Source organism: Polypterus senegalus, chromosome 1, assembly GCF_016835505.1.
Source record: "Polypterus senegalus isolate Bchr_013 chromosome 1, ASM1683550v1, whole genome shotgun sequence".
Taxonomy (NCBI): domain Eukaryota; kingdom Metazoa; phylum Chordata; class Cladistia; order Polypteriformes; family Polypteridae; genus Polypterus; species Polypterus senegalus.
The window spans coordinates 236,291,287-236,313,479 of record NC_053154.1 but is presented as its reverse complement, the minus strand read 5'-3'; the positions used below and the strand labels follow the sequence as shown (position 1 = coordinate 236,313,479).

Sequence of the window (22,193 nt, the reverse complement as noted above, 5' to 3'; positions counted from 1 at the left end):
ATAAGGAAAACCCTACAACACCATACAGTGTGTACTTACTTTCTCACATGACTATACTACATATGCACTCATAAGCAAATTATTATGAACATTATCCTAATACTGGTCAGGGCCTCCTTTTGCTGTCAAAACAATCTCAATTCTTTGTGGCATGGATTCCACAAGATGTTGAATATTCGTTTGACATTCTGGTTTATGTTGACAATATTACATCACAGAATTTCTGCAGATTTCTGCACATTCATGATGCAAATCTCAAAGGTGTTCTCGTTGTCAGTTTGAGATGACTTTTGCTTTGTGACATGGTGCATCATTATGCTGGGGTAGGTATTAGAAGATTGGTAAATTATGGCCATGAAGTGATGCACATGGTCATTGACAATACTGAAATAGGCCAGAGAATTCAAGAAATGACTGATTGGTATTAACAAACCCAAAATGTGCCTAGAAAACTTTATCACATCATTACACCACCTCCACCACCAGCCTGGACTGTTTACACAAGGCAGGTTGGATGTTTGGATTCATGCCTTTGGTGCCAAATTATGACCCTACCATCTGTGTACCTCAGAAGAAATTGATAATCACCAGACCAGGCTATGTTTTTTGTAGTCTTCACTAGTCCAGTTTCGATGACCTTGCGCTCACTGCGGTCTCAGCTTTCTGTTCTTGGCTGACAGGAGAGGAACCCTATGTGGACTTGAGATGTTGTTGCCCATTCGCGTCACGGTTTGACATGTTGTGTATTCTGAGATACTTTTCTGCACAGCACAGTTGTAGAGAGTGGTTATCTGTATTACTGTCACCTTTCTGTCAGGTAGAACCAGTCTGACCATTCTTCTCTAACCTCTCTCATCAACAGGGTGTTTCCATTTGCAGAACTGCTGCTCACTGGATGTTTTTTTTTTTTTTTGCTCTGCCAAGTAAATTCTAGAGAGACTGTTGTGTGTGAAAATCCCAAAGGATCAACAGTTACAGAAATACTCAAACCACCCTATCTAGTGCCAACAATCACGCCATGGTAGAAATCACTGAAATCACATTTTTTTCCCATTCTAATGTTTGATGTTTACATTAACTGAAGTTCCTGACCTGTATCTGCATCATATTATGCATTGTGCAGATTAGATAATTGCAAAAATAAGCAGGTGTACAGATATTCTAATAATTTGTTCAGTGTGTGAAAATATATTTGTGAGTGTGTCCCACTAAGACTGCTTTCAGGTGAAAACAGGCATTTAGCGTTATGCAAATAATCTGTAATTTTATAGTTTACATAATTAACATATTTTTCACAATGAAAGCATAAATTTCACACTGTAGTTTTCCACTTGTCTCACCCCAGAAATAAATGGAAGAGAGAAACATAAAAGCCAAAGCTCTCTCATTTTATCAGCAGCAATGTGTTTCATCTCAGAGTTAGCTGTAAGGTTCCCTCTTGTGGCGGCGAGAATTACACTTTAATCATACTGATGCTGTCAATTTAAAACTTCCCTGTAGCTATGCAGAAATATGCCATATTTAACAACAGACTAAGTAAGTTAATAAGGTCAAATGATAACGTTAGGAAGTACGCGTCTGCTCCACTCACTGAACTGTGCCTTATAAAGTTTTTAGTTTAAAAAGAAAAAAAACACATAGACCATAATACGTTTAAGTTAGTGAGGAATCCATTACATAACAATCAATATTTCTACAAATTTTCGTGGATGCCACGGTTACTGATGCTCGACAATCATTTAAGCGTGGGGCTTTCCGCGAGGCTCTGCCGTGGGCATTGTAAGGGGCTCTCGGGTAGAGGGCTGCGTTGGCGCGGTTCTCCAACCCTTCCATTCACACCGTCTCCATTCCGTGCTCCAGATGCGCATTCGGCTGCAGCCAGGCGCACGCCGCCAGCTCAGTACACCTGTGAAAGCACAGCCTGGCACAAAAAAGGGAATCTCTGAATTAGAATAAGGCACATGCGACGAGGACGTGATAGCTGTGCAGTTACCTGGCACGCCCCCCTGCCCACCCCCCTTTCACACCGAAGTCTCTCTCCTCGTTGGTGCACCGCGATCTAGTCCGTGAGAGGCGGCGGACTTTCGCAGAGAGAAGAGATTAGAAAGGCACAAGTGGAAAGCTTGGTGAATCTCCACTGAAATCCGTGTTTGCCTGCAGAGAGCTCTGTTTCAGAGGATAACTGTAGAGTCCATTTTTGAAAGGAAGACATCTACAGATATAAAAAGCCGCACTCGTAGTCTTCACTGGGATGCATAATGGAATCATTAATTTCTTGATTTGCTACCCCGTCACCCGCAGATCTGTGTTACGTTGCAGAGAAAGCGGGATATTGCAAGCGATTTGAAGAAACAAGAAGAGGGTTAAAAGATTGTGTTTCAGTTTGCAAAATGCTCCGTAAATCCCCATGAACGAAAGTAGAAATGGACACTGTGCAATGACGGGGTTAATTGGGTGACTTAAGCTACACATTTAAGGTAAGTTTATTGCGGCGGTCGGCTTGAAATTAAAACTTGGCTGCAGCATACTATATGATGATCTTTATGAAATAACTTTTTGATAACTTTACAGCTTACGGGGAAATAATTGTTTAATTCATGAGGTTTTATGGCATCAATGGATACAAACGAAATCAATACATTTGAGCTTGCTTGACCTTTTTTTATGATGGGTCTGCTATTAGAAATTACCTTTTCTGAGTACAGGGGCGATGACAATGCATATTCATATCATATTATTGTCTAGACATTTAACTCCTTATTGGGGACTGAGTATGATATAGATATGATTTTCATCATCAAAGATTTCTCAGAAGATGCATTAATTGTTCAATCGTCAGGGTAAGCGTGTGAGCTGATAGTGCACGTGCTAAACTGATGCAGCGCTTAGATTACAAGTGTCACGAGTCGGTTTGTCTTTTTCATTACGGAACATACATGTTTAAACGGTTTAGGCAGCTTTCCTCTCTGTTTGGCATGTTGGGGATTTTTTGAACAAGCTCCCTTATTTGAAAGGCCGAGCAAATAGCGCTTTCTTATAGTTAAAGCAAAAAAATCGTACGTAAATGCAGCAAATTATTTGAAACACGTCACTGAAGAATTTCTGTCTGAAAAAACAAATTAGAGCGCTCTCGTGTAATACTGTATCTTCCTAGTGTGCTTAAATCAGCAGAGTGTAGAGTAACATTTAATTCATTATAAACGAAGGAATTCATGCTACGAGGACTTTGCTTTTTTTGAATAATTATATCTGGAATTGAACTTTTCTACAGTTAACGAAATCCAGTAAACGGCATAATTATTAATAATAAGTTTTAGATTTGTTTCTTAATTATATGTGTATTTGTCAAGGTGTGTACGTATTCACTAAATACATACACAGTATATGCTCTTCTGTCACAGATTTAAAGATTACAATGCATTATTTAAAATAATGCATATTAAAAGTAACACCCTCTTAAGTAAAACTCCTGGAAATTGTGTCATGTCATGGGGTATTTTTGCCCTTTACTTTAAAGCAATGTTTGTGATGTTACTATCGAACATGCATTATGCAAATACAGTACCTCATCATCAAACTAACTTATTTGTCTACTTTAACCCTATCATCACATTTTCTTTACCTTTTTTATTTCTATTTCTTAAAGGCAGCCCACTGAGTCCTTTGGGTGTAGGATGTAGAATGATCCCTATTCCAAGATTAAAGGGACAACCACAGTTCTGGCAGATGAATGGAGAACCTCCTCCATGGATTTGGATGATCCCAGCTGCATCTGGGCTTTACAGAATAGGTGGCGCCCCTCCTCCTTTCATAGTGTCATCTCCACACCCTCCTCCTCTGCTGCAAACTGTTGCTGGATGGCAACTTCCTTGTGATCCATTTCTTCCTTTGATGCCACTGCCCTCTTCACCTGAACCAGTTGTTCATCAATTCACTTTGCCAAATGTTCAGGTAGAATTTTTGCTTATTTATTAGTTATTCAGAGTTGAGGTGTTAGCAGTTTTTTCTGGCTTAGCAATAACAATTATATTACTTTAGTATACTGTGATGATTTTACATTTTATTCTGTGTAAGAATACTGGGCCTCTGTATTGACGTACACTATAGTGTAGTTGTCTTGGGGATTCAAAGTATATTTATATGTGGGTTGCTGTGTATTATGCTATTGGGTTTGCCTCCAGCAACCACTAGAGGCACTCATAATACTAAAGCATTGCTTTGCTGTGTGGCACAACCTGCAGTATCATTTTTAATTCAAGAGTTACAGAAAATATTGCATCCTATGAGCAAGGAAACTTACCAAAGATTTTGACATGTTTGCTTTCAAAACATTAATCACTTATTTTCTGTATAACTGAAATTACCTACAATAGTGTATTAAATTGTGTTTAGCATTTAAGGGTGTGGATTAAGCAAGTTGTATTTTATTTGTGTATTATAGTTTTGATGTACTTGGTTTTGAATAGCCTGGTCCACTACATATGTTTACAGGAAAATGTTGTACAACAGAAATAATTACTGATATTTTTCATTATTGATTGTAATAGAAATAGTAATAGTAATTAACAACAAAAATATTTAAAAAAGCTTAATACAAACAAAAAAAATCACAAAGTGATACATTGCAAAGCTGAAACACTGTATATTACGGTCTTATTTTACTGATGGAGCTACTAAGATGTTTAGTCATTCTGAAATCTATAAATTTAGATTGTTAACTCTGCCTCATTTACATATTTTGTCTTCTTGTCCATGCTTACTGTCATCTTAAAGCAGTGTGCCACTTATTATATCATAGTGAGGGGACACTGAGCTGAGAGTGTGCCACTAACGTGATACCTTCATAGTTGCACTAGATGTGAGAAGCCCACAAGGTTGTTTGAATAGAGAGAGACACTTTACCTCAGCTGGATAAGCTGCTTTTTGGTGACTTGGAGGCCCTGAGTTTGCAGCCAACCTGTTTGTGTGAGGATGTGAAATGGAGAGGAGTGGAGCCCCCTGAATGATTTCTTACTGGTGACATATACTTTCATAGATAATTGGTGTTCTGAAAATTATTTATACTGTATTATTTCATTTTGATGAATGTGAACATTTAGGCAACTAATAAAGTCTTTAGTTTATTTTCAGTATCTAGCAAGGCAAACACACATTGATGATGTGACAAGGGATATGAGTATAATCTCCTCTTTATTTTTTGCTACAATGTGTTTTAGCTTGTGTGGTTAGGTTCTGTGATAGTTACATTATCCCATCATGATATGTATTATTTTATGCATTTTTGTAAAGGAAGCTACTTTTAACAGCAAATGGGCAGCTTGTTCTAAAAGTTAAAAAAATCAGTGGTAAGATACATTTCCTTTTTGTCATAAATCCATCTCCTCTTATTTTTAACAGTGTCCATGGTATGCATTTTTCTGATCTTTCTGTTAATTTGGAAGAAATCATTGGTTACCTTTTAATACAGTACATTTTGTGGTTTCAACACATGAGTCACCTTGAAGTTTGGTTTATTAGATTAATATCAGTGTGCAATAAGTAACAATAAAAAGTTAATAAATCACCTGACCAGCATTGCCTATTCTGAAACTGCACAATTTTCTATATAGTATATAGAACATATAATTTTTCCATATAGTATAGATTGTGATTTTTTTTTAAGAGTTTCCCTAAAAAAAGCAGATTTTTGGGGTTTTCTTTCCCAGCTAATCCGCTTTTGATTTTTATTTTTTGTTTATTTAAAAGTTGTTGATTTAATATTTTATTTTTCTTTGGCACCTTGTTTTGGTAATGGTCATAGACATTTTGAGGGGTTTTGTGTTGCCTGTTGCCTCCATAATGCTTCTAAACTATCCAAGATTGGGTAAGCCTACAAGAAATTCTTCCTTATTATTTTGGTATTTGATCACTGCTTGAATTGAATTTTGGTTTTGACAATTGATTTTTGACTTAGGGGTTTGACCTCAGTTTTTTTTTTTTACCACATTATTCTTCCAGTTCCTCAATTCAAATCTCTTAATGTCTCGCTTGAGATGGTACAATATATAGTACATAGTGGTTGTATCTCTTTTTGTAGAGTAATAAATAGTGTATAGTCTTCTCTTAGCTGTTATAGTAAAGTAATACAAACATTAAGCATCATGTTTTTTATTTGTATGTGGTGGTACAGTTTAACCAATTATGACCATATAAACTTATAAATTAGGAATAGTAATGTCTGTAGCACATATTACTATTAACAGCCCATCGATTGCTGAATATTTTTATTTTATTATAGCATGCATGGCATTCAGGCACAATGACCCAGCAGTACACCAAAATCTTCCAATCAGTTCTATATTTTCTTGACATGGTTGACACTTGATAAATATTAACTTTATAGCTAACTGACTATTTTATATTTAAACATACCAGTCCTCTAACTCAGACACAAGTTCAAAAACATTTTTGATGGCCTCAAACTTGCACAAAATCATTTCATATTGAATATATTGTAGAAATTGTATATTTTGCCAAAGTATATTAGATTAGGGGGGTTGTAGAGTATTTTCATGATCCAGTTTTACCACCATGCTTTTCCACACCTTTATCAAGAAGGCTTTCTTGATAAGTTTTGTTCAGGTATTGGGCTTGTTTTGAGTTCAAGTTCCTTCCACAGGTGACTGCAGCATAGATCACCACACTGGCTATTATGGAGTAATTGAACATTTCCAGCACCTTAGTACATGCATCAAAATAAACTGAGTCTCCTTAGGAAGTCTTGTATCACACAACTCTGTTGACAGACCAGTCCAGTTTATTGTTTATGTGAACCCCCAGGTATGTGCAGCTCACAAGGAAAGCCATATTTGAATGTACTTTTCTTACTGACATACAGTTGTGCTAGAAAGTTTGTGGACCCTTTAGAATTTTCTATATTTCTGCATAATTATGACCTAAAACATCATCAGATTTTCACTCAAGTCCTAAAAGTAGATAAAGAGAAACCAGTTAAACAAATGAGACAAAAATATTATACTTGGTCATTTATTTATTAAGGAAAATGATTGAATATTACATATTTGTGAGTGGCAAAAGTATGTGAACCTTTGCTTTCAGTATCTGTTTCACAGATAGGATAAGGTTCTTATGCTGGAATGCAGTGTTTTCCTTTCTCCAAACATAATGCTTTTCATTTAAACCAAAAAGTTCTATTTTGGTCTCATCCGTCCACAAAACATTCTTCCAATTGCCTTCTGGTTTGTCCACGTGATCTTTAGCAAACTGCAGATGAGCAGCAGTGTTTTTTTTGGGGAGCAGTGGCTTTCTCCTTGCAACCCTGTCATGTGCACCATTGTTGTTCAGTGTTCTCCTGATGGTGGACTCATGAACATGTTCATTAGCCAATGTGAGAGAGGCCTTCAGTTGCTTAGAAGTTACCCTGGGGTTCTTTGTGACCTCGACCACTATTACACGGCTTGCTCTTGGAGCGATCTTTGTTGGTCAACCACTCCTGGGGTATCAATGGCCTTGAATTTCCTCCATTTGTACACAATCTGTCTGACTGTGGATTGGTGGAGTTCAAACTCTTTAGAGATGGTTTTGTAACTTTTTCCAGCCTGATGAGCTTCAACAACTCTTTTTCTGAGGTCCTCAGAAATGTCCTTTGTTTGTGCCATGATATACTTTCACAAACATGTGTTGTGAGGAGCAGACTTTGATAAATCCCTGTTCTTTAACACAGGGTGCCCACTCACACCTGTTTGTCATCCCATTGATTGAAAACACCTGACTACACCTGACACCCCTACCTTGCTGGACAACTCTGTTTCAATTTTAAACCTGGTTCCTTGATGGACCTTGGCTGCAGTGAGCCCCTCTCTATTGATTATGGGTGAAGGCACTGTACAGGTGGCCAAGACCCATTAGGGAAAATGGCATTCCTTTTTTCTATTAGGAGTGGCCAGGATGAGGTGTCTGATATGGCAGTCCAAACCTTAAAGTTCTTCCTTTAAATTTCAGAGGGAGTAATATAGTCTTGTATGTTTCAATGTCCCCCTGGATACAGCAAATGTTCACTTTCTCTGTGGTCTTATAAGGGGTCTGCCGGAGCAAGTCATCTGACTACACAGTGGTTACTACCAGAGTCCAAAAGTGCCGAGGATTTCCATCTAGCCAATGTATTAGAGTCCTTAGAATTGTTCTCTTTTAACATCCTGTGGGAAACTTGAAAGCCGCATACCTGGGCCATACTGATAGCCATTGTTTGCATGGGTGGGAGGTGGCACACCCGAGCCAGATGTCCCAGTCGATCACAGTGAAAGCAGCTGTGTTCAGTCCACACTATGGTGTTCCCAGTATGGTGTCTTCCACTTGTGGCACCGGCGACCCTGGAGGTTTGTGTATCCTCTAGGTCTCCCTGCTCAAGAAGGCACATGTACAGGCCTGTCTTAAAGTGAACAACCGGGCCTATACATGTGCCTTCCTGAGCAGGGAGACGTTGTGGGTGCTGCAAGATTTCAATCCATTAGGGAAGTGTGTGTTACCAATGGTGTTCTTGGTGACTGTGGTCCCAGCTGCCTTTAGATCATTAACAAGCTCATCCTGTATAGTTCTGGGCTGATCCTTCACCTTTCTCATGATCATCCTCAATCCATGAGGCCAGATCTTGCATGGAGCTCCAGAACAATGGTGATAGATGGTCATTTTATATTTCTTCCATTACTGAATAATTGCACCAACAGTTGTCACTGTCTCACTAACCTTCTTGCTGATGGTCTTGTAGCCCATTCTAGCCTTGTGCAGGTCTGCAGTCTTGTCCCTGACATCCTTTGACAGCTCTTTGGTCTTGCCCATTGTGGTGGAGATGTTAGAATGGAAGAAATAGATTCTGTGGACAGGTGTGCTTTATACACATAACGAGTTGAGATTAGAAGTATTTGTAATTGATCATAATCGGGCACACAGCCAATTTGTGGGAGCCAGAATTCTTGCCTGGTTGTAGGGGATCAAATGCTTATTTATCTGAATGACATGCAAATTAATTTACATTTTTTATGTAAGGTGTTTTTTTCTGGATTATTAGTTGCTATTCTGTCTATCTCCATTAAAATAAAACTACCATAAAAATTTTTTTGCAAGTGGGCAGACTTATAAATTCAAAAGGGGATAAAATGCTTATTTCCCCCACAGTATATATATGGAAACAAAGATCTGTGTCATGGTTTGCATATTTGTAGCTGGAAATCCACAAAATATGTTTTTATTCTTAAGCTTTCAACTCCTATCGGGAGTCATCATTAGATGGAAATGATTACATACAGGACATACATGAATTCCAGGAAATATAAAGCGTATAAGGAGAGGTGAATAAGATATCTGACTCATTTTCTCCCTTAAGGTAAGTAAGGTTTCTAAACTCTTTTGGGACTCCACCGAACGGGATAGCACGCTGAAGAGCATCCCGAAGCACGATCACCGTGTTTGTGGAAGACAAATTATCTGTTACCAGGGCAACCGCAGGTTCCCAGTGCTGGAGCGGCTTGCCGTGAAAGCAAATCCGAGCCAAGTGCGGTCACCCTATAAGTTGTTGTTGATGCGTGATGCAAGGAACGTTATAAATTCAGGGAACAGTATTACTTGGCCACCCCATAACCCCCACCCCTCGGGGCGTGCTTCACGCTAGCCACTTACCGTTTCTGCTGCTTGCATTGTGAAGAGAGGGGAGGCTGAACGCACACTATGGAGATGTGGACGGATCAGCTGCTGGCTTGCTGCTACCGAGCTGTGTGATGTGCATGTCACACTGCACGTCGATCATTTAAAAGCCTGTATAGCAACTGTTGCTGCCAATCTGCATGATCTGCATGTCGCACCGCGCGATAATCATTTAAAAGCCTGTACAGCAGCTGTCCTTTAAGCCAGCTGCTGCTTGTGCCGTGCTGCGTGATCTGCATGTCATGTTAAGTGTTGATCATTTAAAAGCCTGTACAGCAGCTGTCTTTTTGTCTCACTTCCTTGTCTCGCGGGACATTAAAGTGTCTCCGAGAAATTGTAAGTAGGGCGTGACGTGCAAGTAGTCTCTTGGGACATCAAAGTGAGATGATCACGTCTTGACCCAAAATTTATATACGTGTGTGTATATATAAATATATATATATATATATATAGAAGAAGGTAGAGTTAGTGGTAGCTCCCCTCTCGTCCTGGTGGGTTATTGCCTAACTCGATGAAGCCTGTGAGGGAGTCCTCTGCCTCATATGTGTGACCCCCCCAGAGGGACAAGCAGATCTAACTGTGAGGACTCCGGGGAGGGTATCAGTATTGGTGCGAGTCCCATGCCGGTGCTGTATCCAGAATTTAAATGGCTGGAGACTCAGGAACCAGTCTTGTTGGGAGCAGAGCCACTGCAGTGAGGGATCTGTCAGTAGCCTTTTGTTATATTGAGGGTGGACAGGTACCTGGTGTTACCAAGACGCTCCAGGAGATTATTCACCCTTGACATGGGATAGGCGCCGAATTGGGAAACGTGGTTAAACTAGTGGAAGTTGTTACAAAATCTCCAGCTCCTGTTCCAACTCGTGGTTTAACATACTTAGAATGGACAGTGGGCTGTGACTCGCCTCAATCACACCCATCTACAGCATTCTTTGTATCTCTAACTCTGTCTCTGCCTTGGCAGTAAATCAGTTCTAAGACAACCACCCTAGGTTCTGTGACAATGTCTAAGGGCAGTTGGTGTTGAGTGGTCTGCTCGAGAATCAACAACAGCTTTGACTGAGGTAATGACAGCCCTCAGCTCCTCCTTCTGCCAGGGACTGAGTTTATCCCCATAATTGTTCGATGTGTGAAGAAAGTTATAGAGTTTGAGTAGTGTACAAGGCAGTTAAAGTGGCTTTTGGGGATAAGCACAATGATGCAAGATGTAGTCTCTCGAAGCAATACCTGAGTTCAGCAGCATACTCAACTGTATTGTGAAGGGGGACGCATTTTCCTTTGCCCAGCCGTCCTGCACCAGGTTGAGTAGTCCTCAAGTCTGTCTACTGTATAATAACTCAAAGGGTGAAAACCCTGTAGATGCTTGTGGTACCTTCCAGAACGCAAACATGCACTTTGTACATCAGGAGGAAGGACGTGATAGCAGTGAGCAGAAAGTACCCCAGAGGCTGTTATTGGCACACTCTGGTGGAATCAGCCTGTAGCTAAAAGTGCTCTAAGAGAGCACTGGCAGGCATTCAACTTTGCCACCATCTTCTTTTCCACAACAGCTTCCAGTGTGTCCAAGCTTGCCCTATGATGAAGCAAGATATGTTTGTTTAGGTATTGTGCATCATTTGTGCTCAGGATGCTTCCCCAGGAGATTGCATTGTAGAGCAACACACTGGCTTCTATGGACTGGTGAAACATTTCCAGCATTTTGCTGCACACATCAAAAGACCAGAGTCTCCTTAGCAAGTACTGTACAGTCTGATTTGGCACTTCTTGTACAGTGCCACTGTATTTTCAGACCAGTCCAGTTGTTCACATCCACCAGAAAATAACTTGCACAGACTTCAGACTACATCCTCTGCACGGAGAGGCTGAGATTAGTCTGTAAGGACTATAAAATTACATTGTGTCAACCAACACTAAAGACAAGAATGACTTGGCTATATAGCCACAGATGAAAGTCCCAGACCTGTTTAAATGCACCAGAAGATTTGAGGTGAGTGACAGAATTGCTTTTGTTATAAAGTTCAATTTGCGAGATGGCACATTGGGAATATATGTGACAAAAAAGATTTTATTTGCTAGTGTTTAGCAAAAATTTGGTGTACACCTCTACATGAAACTCCATGGTACAATTCTGCTACCATCTAGTGGATGAAATAAACTGCTGCAAAATAAGCAAGAATGATTTTGTGGGTTTTGCCAATTTAAGGTAACTATTATATTCATGAGAGGGGCGGGAATTAAATCAAAACACAACGGCATGTGAACGAGAAGTCGTAAAGGTGAAACTGAATCATTAGTTAATAGTGAGGACAATGTGAATTGGTGATCAAACATTGACATGAATAGTGAAACTGATGCATTAAGAACTTTACGACTGAAATATATGCCTGGTGAATTTGGTTGTCTGAAGGTTCACCGTGGTGTAAGTAGGTGTGTGGCAAAAAGTGATCGCGATTAAATAGGACAAGAAAGATGTTCGCGCCATAAGCTTTGTTCACAATGCTGCAACTATTGTTCATGCCAGGTGAAATGTGGAAGTCACTAAGCCTTAATTTGTGGTAGCCTACAGTAACACAATTGGCATGTTGATTGTGCGGGCTAGGCACTGACATTTTACCCTTGTCCTGTGCCAGTAACAGAAAAAGTGTACAAGTGTACGAGAAGTGCACAAAGAAAACATGCTTCTGCTGTCCCGATTGCAACATCAGGCTGTGTGTTAGTGACTGCTTCAAAACTTATCTTGTGAACTTATCACGTACTAAATCTACATCAGTACAGCAGTGAACAACAGACATACCTTTCCTACTGTATATACCCGTATGTCAACATTTTGATATTTACATGTTTCTGTTACGCTTAATAATGTAACGTTTTTCGCTTATCTTTCTGGGGGTAAATGTAAGGCTGAGGAGGTAATAAATTTCTTTTTAGGGCTTCACTGAGTTTACTGACGAGTGTGGGAACATTATGATCATGGCACTGTAATTGTCATCAAAAGAGGACTATTTAAAATTGTTTTGCAGCCTCACTGTCTAAGCTTTTAGAATAAAAAACAAAGAAATAATGATTTAAATTCACTTTATATTAGTTATGGAAATAATTACTTGTTATTGGTGGGGCGTTGGACAAAGTGTACTTTCACGGATCTTTGTTTCTTATTTTGTTTTTCACATGTGAATTTAAGAATTCTTCTGCTAATTACAAAACTTAAAGGCCCTTCATGTCCATTCATTGCCATAATCTCTGAGTCCAAGTTTTTTTGGCAAGCTACCTTGTCATCACTATCTACAGTAAATGGCAGGCACATTTATGCAGAGGTAGAGAGAGAGAGAAGGAGGAATGTAAGAGAGTACTTTATTAATATTCTGTGGTGGGAAACCATTCTACCTGTTAGTCTCGAAGACAGAAATCCTAATTCATCCTGTGAGGCTTTTATTTTTGTTTGCTGATTTTAGCTTTTGTGTTTACTGCTGTCAGTCAGTTGTTGTATTTTTGGTTTAATAAAAGATACGTTTTAATATATATTCAAAATTAGGCATTTCTTTTAAAGTTATGTTGGCACTACAACTACTTTTACAACTTAGGTGTGTGCAGACATTTATATAGCGTATGTCAGACATGATGAGAGTGGACTGACAATATGGGATGGCAGTTTTATAGAATGTGGATTAGTACAGTTTATCAATTTGGATAATATTATTATAGGGAACCCTGCTTCAGATTCATGACAGAAATGGTGAGGTTTTTATGTGCAACTTAACACTAGAATTACCAAAGTTTGCAAAAAAACCTGTCCCACCTTAAATCTGCTCTCACCTCTCCATCAGCATCTTTTGTCTTGTAAATGTGTCGATAAGCCCAAGCAGCAAGCAGCCTGATATCCTATCCTCCCACCACCACAGAACCAGCTCAAGTCTGGTTTATCAGGGAGTGAAGTAGTACCTAGAACTGTATAGGCTAAAAAAAATATTGTTATTTGGAACACATGCATTTCATGTGTGTTCCGTGTCTACAAAGATCTATGTAAGTGTAGGATGACAGGAAATGCAAGAAATGTTGAACACATACCTAAAAAACAAACTTTTTCCATGTTTTTGTACTAATGACAAAATGTAGACATGAAGTGTATAATGTGTGAAGACTGAAGTCCAAATACTGTATCAAATAAGCACTTTCACAAAAGGTATAAATATAACAGAACAAGTGTGCTTTTATTCAAGACTATAAACAAAGAAAAAGAAATTGGTTTAGTGTGGTTTGTTGCCGTGACTTCTTTGATAGTATAGTGCTAAGAACTGCTGGCTCCTATTCAAAAGGTTGCTGGTTTGAGCCTTCCTGCGTCTCAAAACAAACTTTTTGAGTAGTGAGTTGCTCTTATTGTTAATGTTATATAATAAAAACATATATCTGATTTGAGCCTGTAACAGCTGGATTAAATGTATGGTACTTGTAAAGGTTAGCATTTTTTTTAATTTAGTTTTATTCTCTCAGTTGCGTTCACACTCGCCCCGATCTGACACTGTTAGTTTTCAAATAAAGACGTGCTATAAGATGGGTAAACTCGGATGGGGACGAGGATTCTACATCAGAGAAAGAGAACAGAAGCACCCCCAACCCCTCACAAGAAATGTCCACTCACATATAAGAACAACGCAGCTGCATGAGACGTAAAGGCGAAAGATGGCACTGTTTGGATGCATCAAATGGAGTTTATAGTATTGAATAAAAGTGCACTTGTTCTGTTATATTTAAACCTTTTGTGAAAGTGCTTATTTGATATTTGGATTTCAGTCTTCACACATTATACACTTCATGTCTACGTTTTGTCGTTAGTACTAAAACATGAAAGAAATGTTGAACACATACCTAAAAGACAACATTTTTCCATTTTCTGTCATCCTACACTTACAAGATATTTGTAGACACGGAACACACGTGAAATGCATGTTCCAAATAATATTTTTGTCAGGCTATACAGCTCTAGGTACTACTTCACTCCCTGATAAACCAGACTTGAACTAGGAGAGGCTTTTGCACTTTCTGCGGGGTGGGAGGATGGGATAGCAGGCTGCTTGGGCTTAACGACACATTTACAAGACAAAAGACGCTGATGGAGAGGTGCAAGCCGATTTAAGGTGGGCCGGATTCACAAGTTTTCCGTAAGCTTTGGTAATTCTAGTGTCAAATGTGAAACATAGAAAATGTGCTTTTGAATAATGCCACCATTTCCTTTGACTACTGTGCACACAATTTTTTCATGTGTCTAGGTGCATGGTAATGTATTTTTAAAGCATGCATTATACTTGGTTTTTTAGCAGTGGTTTAGGTCAAGACTGTCAAGCTGAGATCCTGGAGAGCCTGGAGATCCTGACAGATTTTGATACTTGCCAGTTTCCTGCTTATAAAATATTTACTTCTGTTAATTGATCATGTTTCTTATGTTTCTGTTGCCCCCAAGAAAAGAAAAAATTATAGTTTTTGGATATGTCTATTGTGGCAAAATGAAAGTACTAGCCTGCCACATGATTAAATGCAATTTTTCAATAACACAAAGAATTTTCTTCTGATTTAAAAAATTGACTGGGCTGAAAATGGTGATCCATAAGGATCAGAGTTTTAGATTGCTGAGTGACTTGCAGCTGGCTACCTCACAGTGCATCTCATTAATGTGTGACTGTTGGCTAAGAAAAAAACAAAAAATGAGGGATATGAGTCTTAAAAATCAAGTCAATAAAAATCAAGAAGTACAGTATGTTCCATCAGCAGTAGTAATTTTGTTTTAATTAATAGTAGCTGGAATAAAAAATTGTAGTCACTATGGCCTTCTATGATCAGTGTTTGACACCCCTGGTTTAAGCAATTAGGAAGCTGCTGCAAATGCTTGCTTTATGGATATCAAGTACCATGATGAGTAAGATACTTTGCAAGAATTTCCATGGTGTGTCTTATTGCTCAGTTTTCTCTGTACTAGTTCCTGTTCTGTTGACATTCCACCTTACTGAACAGACTAGAAGTTTTATTTTAAACTATTAAGTATTCCAGTACACTGAAAGGAGAGCAACTTGTTTTTGTGCCAATTCTCAAAGCTAGAGAATAGACATCTTTTGTGCCTTTTATTATTCTATGTTTCTGATGAATTAGTGCATCATCCATACATTCAAAAATAACAAATCATCTATAATATGGCTGTTTTCTAATAGACATGTTCAAAATATGCTAAAATCATGATCATGCTAATATGGAACATGCCTAATGACTCTTTTATTGTTTTCATTTTTAAGATGGTTAAACCTCTCTGCATGACTAATACTTGGGCTTTATGGTTTAATCTCATCTGATATGGTCTTGGATATCTGGTAGTTGCAGACCATATAAACTCAGAATTTTACCAAATATATGTATTGTATGATATTTTGCTCTTTGCACTAGTTCACACTAAGGTTGATTATTTCAGTTATGTAACGGCTAGTACGTTATGTCATAATTCATGAATTTAAACATGCATGCAGTTTGGTCTTAAGCAAACACCAGCAAATTATTTTATTTCAGAAAATGTACAAGTAGGAATATTAGATGCTTTTTTCTGATGTAAAAAAGCTAAACTTTTGTAGAACAGGACTTAAGTGGGAACTAATGTGCTGTGTCAGTGGGGCATATTTTTCTTCATTCTTACTTTTATGATTTAATTTTAGTTAGTGAGTCAGTTATTCAGGACTGTCTTCTTGTGCTTGATATTTTTTATTGGCATAAGAGAAAGACAGCACTGTATTGGTAACTTAAAAAAAAGGTAAAGAAATGTAAACTTAACAGCTGTATATACTTTTTCATAATATACAAAGTTGTCTCTTGTTACATACTATTTAAGTAAATATTGATGACTTTAAAGTAAGTGTGCATTAAGAACAGAAAAAAATTCTATATTTTTGATTATATAAATGTAACATAAATTCTAAAAAAAATACCTGAAATGTCAAGGTCTTTAATGATACAAAAATATGAAATTGATACCGATCTCTGCTGGACAATTTACCTTTGGGATGTAAGTGGCAATTAGGCTTGATTGAGCTGACAAACATATGACAGCTTTTTCTCAAATCTTAAAGTATAGGCCTCTCAACAAATTCTCTCAGGAAGTATAAAGAATAAGTGAATGTGGAAATGAGACAGAAAAAGCAAAATACATCATCAATTGTTACTCGAGTTATAACAAATTCATGCAAATAGCTGTAAGGAGAGTTAAAACAGCACAAAAAAATTAATAATATTTTGAAACTGATTGAAAAATGTATATATCTAGTGAGGAAATAAGCCTTCAAAATTGCACTTAAGATATGTTTAGTGAAGAAAACATCAAGCTAATAGACCATTTGTTTTTGTATTTTTTAAATGCTAGTCAGTAACTTGTATTTCACAATAGCATACAGTACATCTTGCCTATTTTATGGAAGCATTATTAAATCTTTTCAGTAATGAAAGCAAATATATAATTAAGCCAGAATGTCTAAAGACCTTACATCTAAGCCTCATAACTCCTGTCAATCATGGAGAATCTACTGCATCCACTGAACAGTATCATCTCCAGTCAGAGGAGACAGACTGAGGAGATTGTTCCTCCCCCACACTATGCGACTCTTCAGTTTCACTATCTATCTATCTATCTATCTATCTATCATTATTAGAAATTAGTTACTATTTCAGAATATGTAACAGTTATTATTAAACTAATGTGTAGACAAGAATGTATGTAATTGCTACTATATTTAAAATAGTTATGCTATCATCTCTGTGGATGCAGTTTGTTTATCGCTGGAACTGTTCAACAGATGATGCAATAGCCACCACTCTCCTTCTGGCTCTCGCTCATCTAGACAATAAGGACACATACGTTTGAATGCTGTTTATCGACTTCAGCTCAGCATTCAACATCATCATTCCTCAGCAGTTGACGGAAAAGCTTAGTCTGCTGGGACTGAACACCTCCCTCTGTAACTGGATTCTGGACTTCCTGACTGAGAGACCTCAGGAACTGGAGATGTTGTTCCCAATCATAAATTACACTGGCTGTTACAGACTGAAATCAAATGTATGTTTTTATTGTAATATAGTAAGACTAAAAGCAGTTTACTTCTCAAAACAGAGAGGTGCAGGATCAAACTCGCGACCTTTTGATTCCCAGTCGGCAGCTGAGTCTATTGCGCCGCGGAGGCAGTCATAATAAACAAGTGTCAATGTTGCATGTTAAGGCGGCTTTTTGTTTCTGCAGTTATATTTTTGAATAAAAGCGCAATTGTTGTGTTAGATTTGTACCTTCTGTGAAAATATTTCTTTTGATATTTGGACTTCAGGCTTCATACATTATATAGTTTATGCCTACATTTTGTCATCTACTAGTAGAATATAAAAAAGTTTCTGTTTTAACAATGTATTTACACAGATTACTGTAGAAACGGAACAGACATGAAATGCGTGTGTTCCAAACAACAATCTATTATTTCCACTCTAAAACTCCACTTCACTCCCAGAAAATCAATCAAGGTATGAGCTGGGAGAAGTTTGTGCACGTTCTAAGTCGGTGGGGGGATGGAATAGCCGGCTACTTGCAGCTTTTCTTTTATCAGCACATTTAGATTAACAAAAGACGCTGGCGGAGAGGTGAGAACGGTTTTAAGAAAGGATTTAAGGTGGGATGGATTTACGAGTTTTTTCGTAGGCTCTGGTAATTCTAGTGTTAAGCACCTTAATAGCTTTCTCAAACAACTTGGATGTTCTTTGATAACAGTTCCTCTTTTGACATCACAGATGTGTATGTTTCCATGGTTTGCCAGACAAAGCCTACAAAACTTTTAAACATTAAAGTTCTTTTAGAATCATCCTGGAAAGATTGCAGCCAAGTTGTCAGCAGCCACATATAGCAATGCCCCTTTAACTAAAGAACAAGGTTTTGCTACAATCACACCCTCAATTCTTTTATTTTCAATATCTTTAAGCAATCATTCTAAAACCCAATCATACCCGTATGTTTTGATATGCTCAGTCTGTGGTGATAATGATGATCTATATTTTACAGGTAAATTGGATACAATCCAGTACACCTTAGCAGGGGTTCTCAACGTTGGTCCTGGGGACCTGCTATGGCTGCAGGTTTTTGTTCCAACCAGATTCCTAATCAGTGACAACACCTGATAGCACTGATCTCATTTAATTAGCTGGTATTTTTTTTTCTTTTATTCGACATTCAAAAAAGCATAGCAGCATGATTTTTACATCTACTGTATAAGAGACACTAGCCATGTGCGTCCAACTACGTTGCATGTGTTAAAGTTGTCTGTGAAGGGCTCCCTGTTTAAACGCGGCTGCCAGTCGTAAACTGGGCCCTTCGTCGCACAGCATTATGATTTTTTATAAGGGAAACAAAATTACAAAAGAAAACCCTTGGACATTGATTTGATAGGAACGGCCTACTTGGAATCACTGTCCGAGTAGTAATTACTGTATGTGGTGGTGTAGGAGCATTTCTGCTTCTGTCCGTTCACAGTCTGTCTCGTTTTCACGACGTTATCGTTTTCCTCTCACGGTGTCTTCTCAACTTTTTTCCAGTCTCGCAGGTTGCTTTGTGGCAATCCAAAGAGTAGGGCAATATACAAGGAGCAATGGTTATAAAAGGGGAACACATAGGTATCCAGGCTCTTTAAAGCATAAATAGGGATCACTTCACTGACATGTGAGCAAGCCACGATACAACTGTGAGGCCCGCAGCACTCGCCGACTACAACGTGACAATAATAATTTCGGGAACGTGCTGTTACATTGTCATTCATTTTACCCACTGTCTTTCTTTCATTCATATGTTACGTAGGCACGTACCTTTTATCTTTGGCAATCTCATTCTCTAACCAGGCCACAGGAACTAACCGGCGTAGCACTGTCCACCACCCCTTTCATTATTCCGGCACATTGTCGACATCCGTGAGTAACAACAACGTACTAAACTGGAAGGTGGTCTACGCATGCGTGGAATTCACGGACAAACAAAGATCAAGATCTAAATGAAGATCTCTTTAGTTCTTATAGTTTAAAGCACAACAATTTGTTTAGTTTGAATGTCTGTGTTTTGAGGTGTGACTGGAGTACTACAGTCTTCAGTAGTATAAGCCTGGAGGAGATTCTTAATGCAATGCCTATGTTTTAGCTGTCTCTCTACTGCTATCTAGTGCTTCTTCTTCTAATTCATTCGCGGACAAACAAAGATCAAGATCCAAATGAAGATTATATATAGAGATTTATAAATATTTCTGCTTTTGCTATAGATTTAAATGCTTAACTCTCTTTTGTTGATTTCATTATACTTTGCCCTTTCTCTGTGCAGTTTTTTTCCCCCTTCATTGTATCTTAATAATGACAACTTAAAATGAGCAGAACAGACACCCAGGCAAACAACACTGAATAATCAAAGGCTGCAGCTACTTTAAGTCAGACCGACTAATTAGTAAATAATGGATTAATTAAACAATTAGAACACCTAGGAAAGTAGAATGAAAATCCAGATGAAAATACTGTTAAAAAGAAAAAAATACATTATTCCTATATAACTGCTCGGTACATTTTAATGTATATTTTTTTTTTTAGCAAACTTAGTTTTCTAATTAATATAATGTTCCTTAAACACAGAACTTGGGAAATATCAGTTCACTTAATTAGCCCAGGAGTTCAATTAAAAACAGAAGCTGGTTGAAACAAAAACCTGCAGCGACATGGGGATCCCCAGGACCAACGTTGAGATCCCCTGCCTTAGAGTCTGTGCTTTTTTGATGTACCTATAGGATTGTAGATCTCAAAATCAACAATGTACAATCCTTAAGAAACACTTATACCTTGACCTGAGAAGAGCTGGTTTTCTTTGAAGTATTCACCATCTTGAAATGATATATGTATGATAGGATTATTTACTCCTATTACTTTCAGTGCTTTATCTCTTTAAAAGTTCACCTAAAAATTGCATAATGGTGATGTAAACAAGTGTATGGGTTATTTCTTATGCATTGAAAATTTATTCAACAGATGCAATAACTACAGTCATGTTCCTTTAAAACATTTTCAGTTGAAATTGAAAATGTCCAACAACGTGGAGATAGCAGGTGACTTCATCCACATCGCTGTAGCTAAACTACAAACACAGCACCCCGAGGTGCTTGTGCTAATCTCTAGAGACTTTAACCATGTGATGCTGGACAACACATTACCTGCCTTCTCCCAGTATGTGGATTGTAACATCCGGGGAAATAGGACTATTGACCTACTGTATGCAAACGTTAAGGACGCATACAGCGCCACACCACTACCTGCACTTGGAAAAGCAGATCATAACCTGGTTCTGCTTCAGTCTCACTACAAACCAAGAGTGAGGGAGCTACCTACAACCTCAGGTTCATTCAGGAAGTGGTCCCCTGAGGCAGAGCAGGCTCTGAGAGACTGCTTTGGAACTATGGACTGGGATATCCTGCAGGGGTAATATAATGAAAACATTGAGGAGGTTGTTGACTGCACTACTGACTACATCAACTTCTGTATGGACATTGTAGTTCCAGTAAGAACAGTACGCTGCTATGCTAACAACAAGCCATGGATTACAAGTGACATCAGGGGCCTTTTGAACCAGAAAAAATGGCTTTTAAAGGCGGTGATCAGCATGAGCTCAAGCACGTGCAGAAGGAACTCTGAGTCCAGCTCATGGTGGCGAAAGACCAGTACAGGAAAAAGCTGAATCAGAAGTTGCAGAATAACAGTATGAAGGAAGTGTGAGATGGGATGAAGATCATCACTGGCTGCAGCTTGAAGTGGGGTGCCACCATCGAGAGAGACGTGGAGAAAGCAAACCTGATGAACAACTTCTTTAACAGGTTTGACCACCCTAACCCACTCTTACCTCAGAATCCTGCACCCTCCACCAATCCTTCTGCTGATACCAGCATAGGAGAAAGTTTTCCCCCACCCACAATTACAGCAGAGTAGGTAAGCAGAGAGATGAGGAGACTTCATGCCGGCAAAGCAGTGGGTCCAGATGGAGTATTGCCATGACTGCTGAAGGCCTGTGTGTTGGAGCTGGGGAGTCCTCTATAGCGTATCTTCAAACTGAGCCTGGAATAAGGGAGAGTCCCGAGGCTTTGGAAAACAACTTGCATCACCCCAGTCCCAAAGGTATCGCGTCCTGATGAGCTGAATGACTTCAGGCCTGTCACCCTGATGTCACATGTGATGAAGACCATGGAGTGGCTGCTGCTTCACCAGCTGAGGCCACAGGTCCGCCACGCCCTTGACTCTCTGCAGTTCGCATATCAGGAGAATGTGGGAGTGGGGGATGCCATCATCTACAGTGCATCCGGAAAGTATTCACAGCGCATCACTTTTTCCACATTTTGTTATGTTACAGCCTTATTCCAAAATGGATTAAATTCATTTTTTTCCTCAGAATTCTATACACAACACCCCATAATGACAACGTG

General features: G+C 38.6%; 1 protein-coding gene across 2 annotated transcripts in view; it reads left to right on the top strand.

Moving 5' to 3' along the window:
- Nucleotides 1-1,793: 1,793 nt before the first annotated feature.
- Nucleotides 1,794-22,193, top strand: part of LOC120539918 (transcription elongation regulator 1-like protein) — a 742,345-nt gene continuing 721,945 nt past the window's right edge. The window contains exons 1-2 of one of the 2 annotated variants that reach the window (XM_039770261.1): nucleotides 1,794-2,477; nucleotides 3,647-3,951. In XM_039770261.1, coding sequence (XP_039626195.1) covers nucleotides 3,682-3,951 — 270 coding nt within the window. In that variant the 5' untranslated portion in view covers nucleotides 1,794-2,477; nucleotides 3,647-3,681. Of the gene's footprint in view, nucleotides 2,478-2,941; nucleotides 3,057-3,646; nucleotides 3,952-22,193 lie in introns of those variants that run through there. The other variant, XM_039770271.1, reaches the window with a different exon arrangement.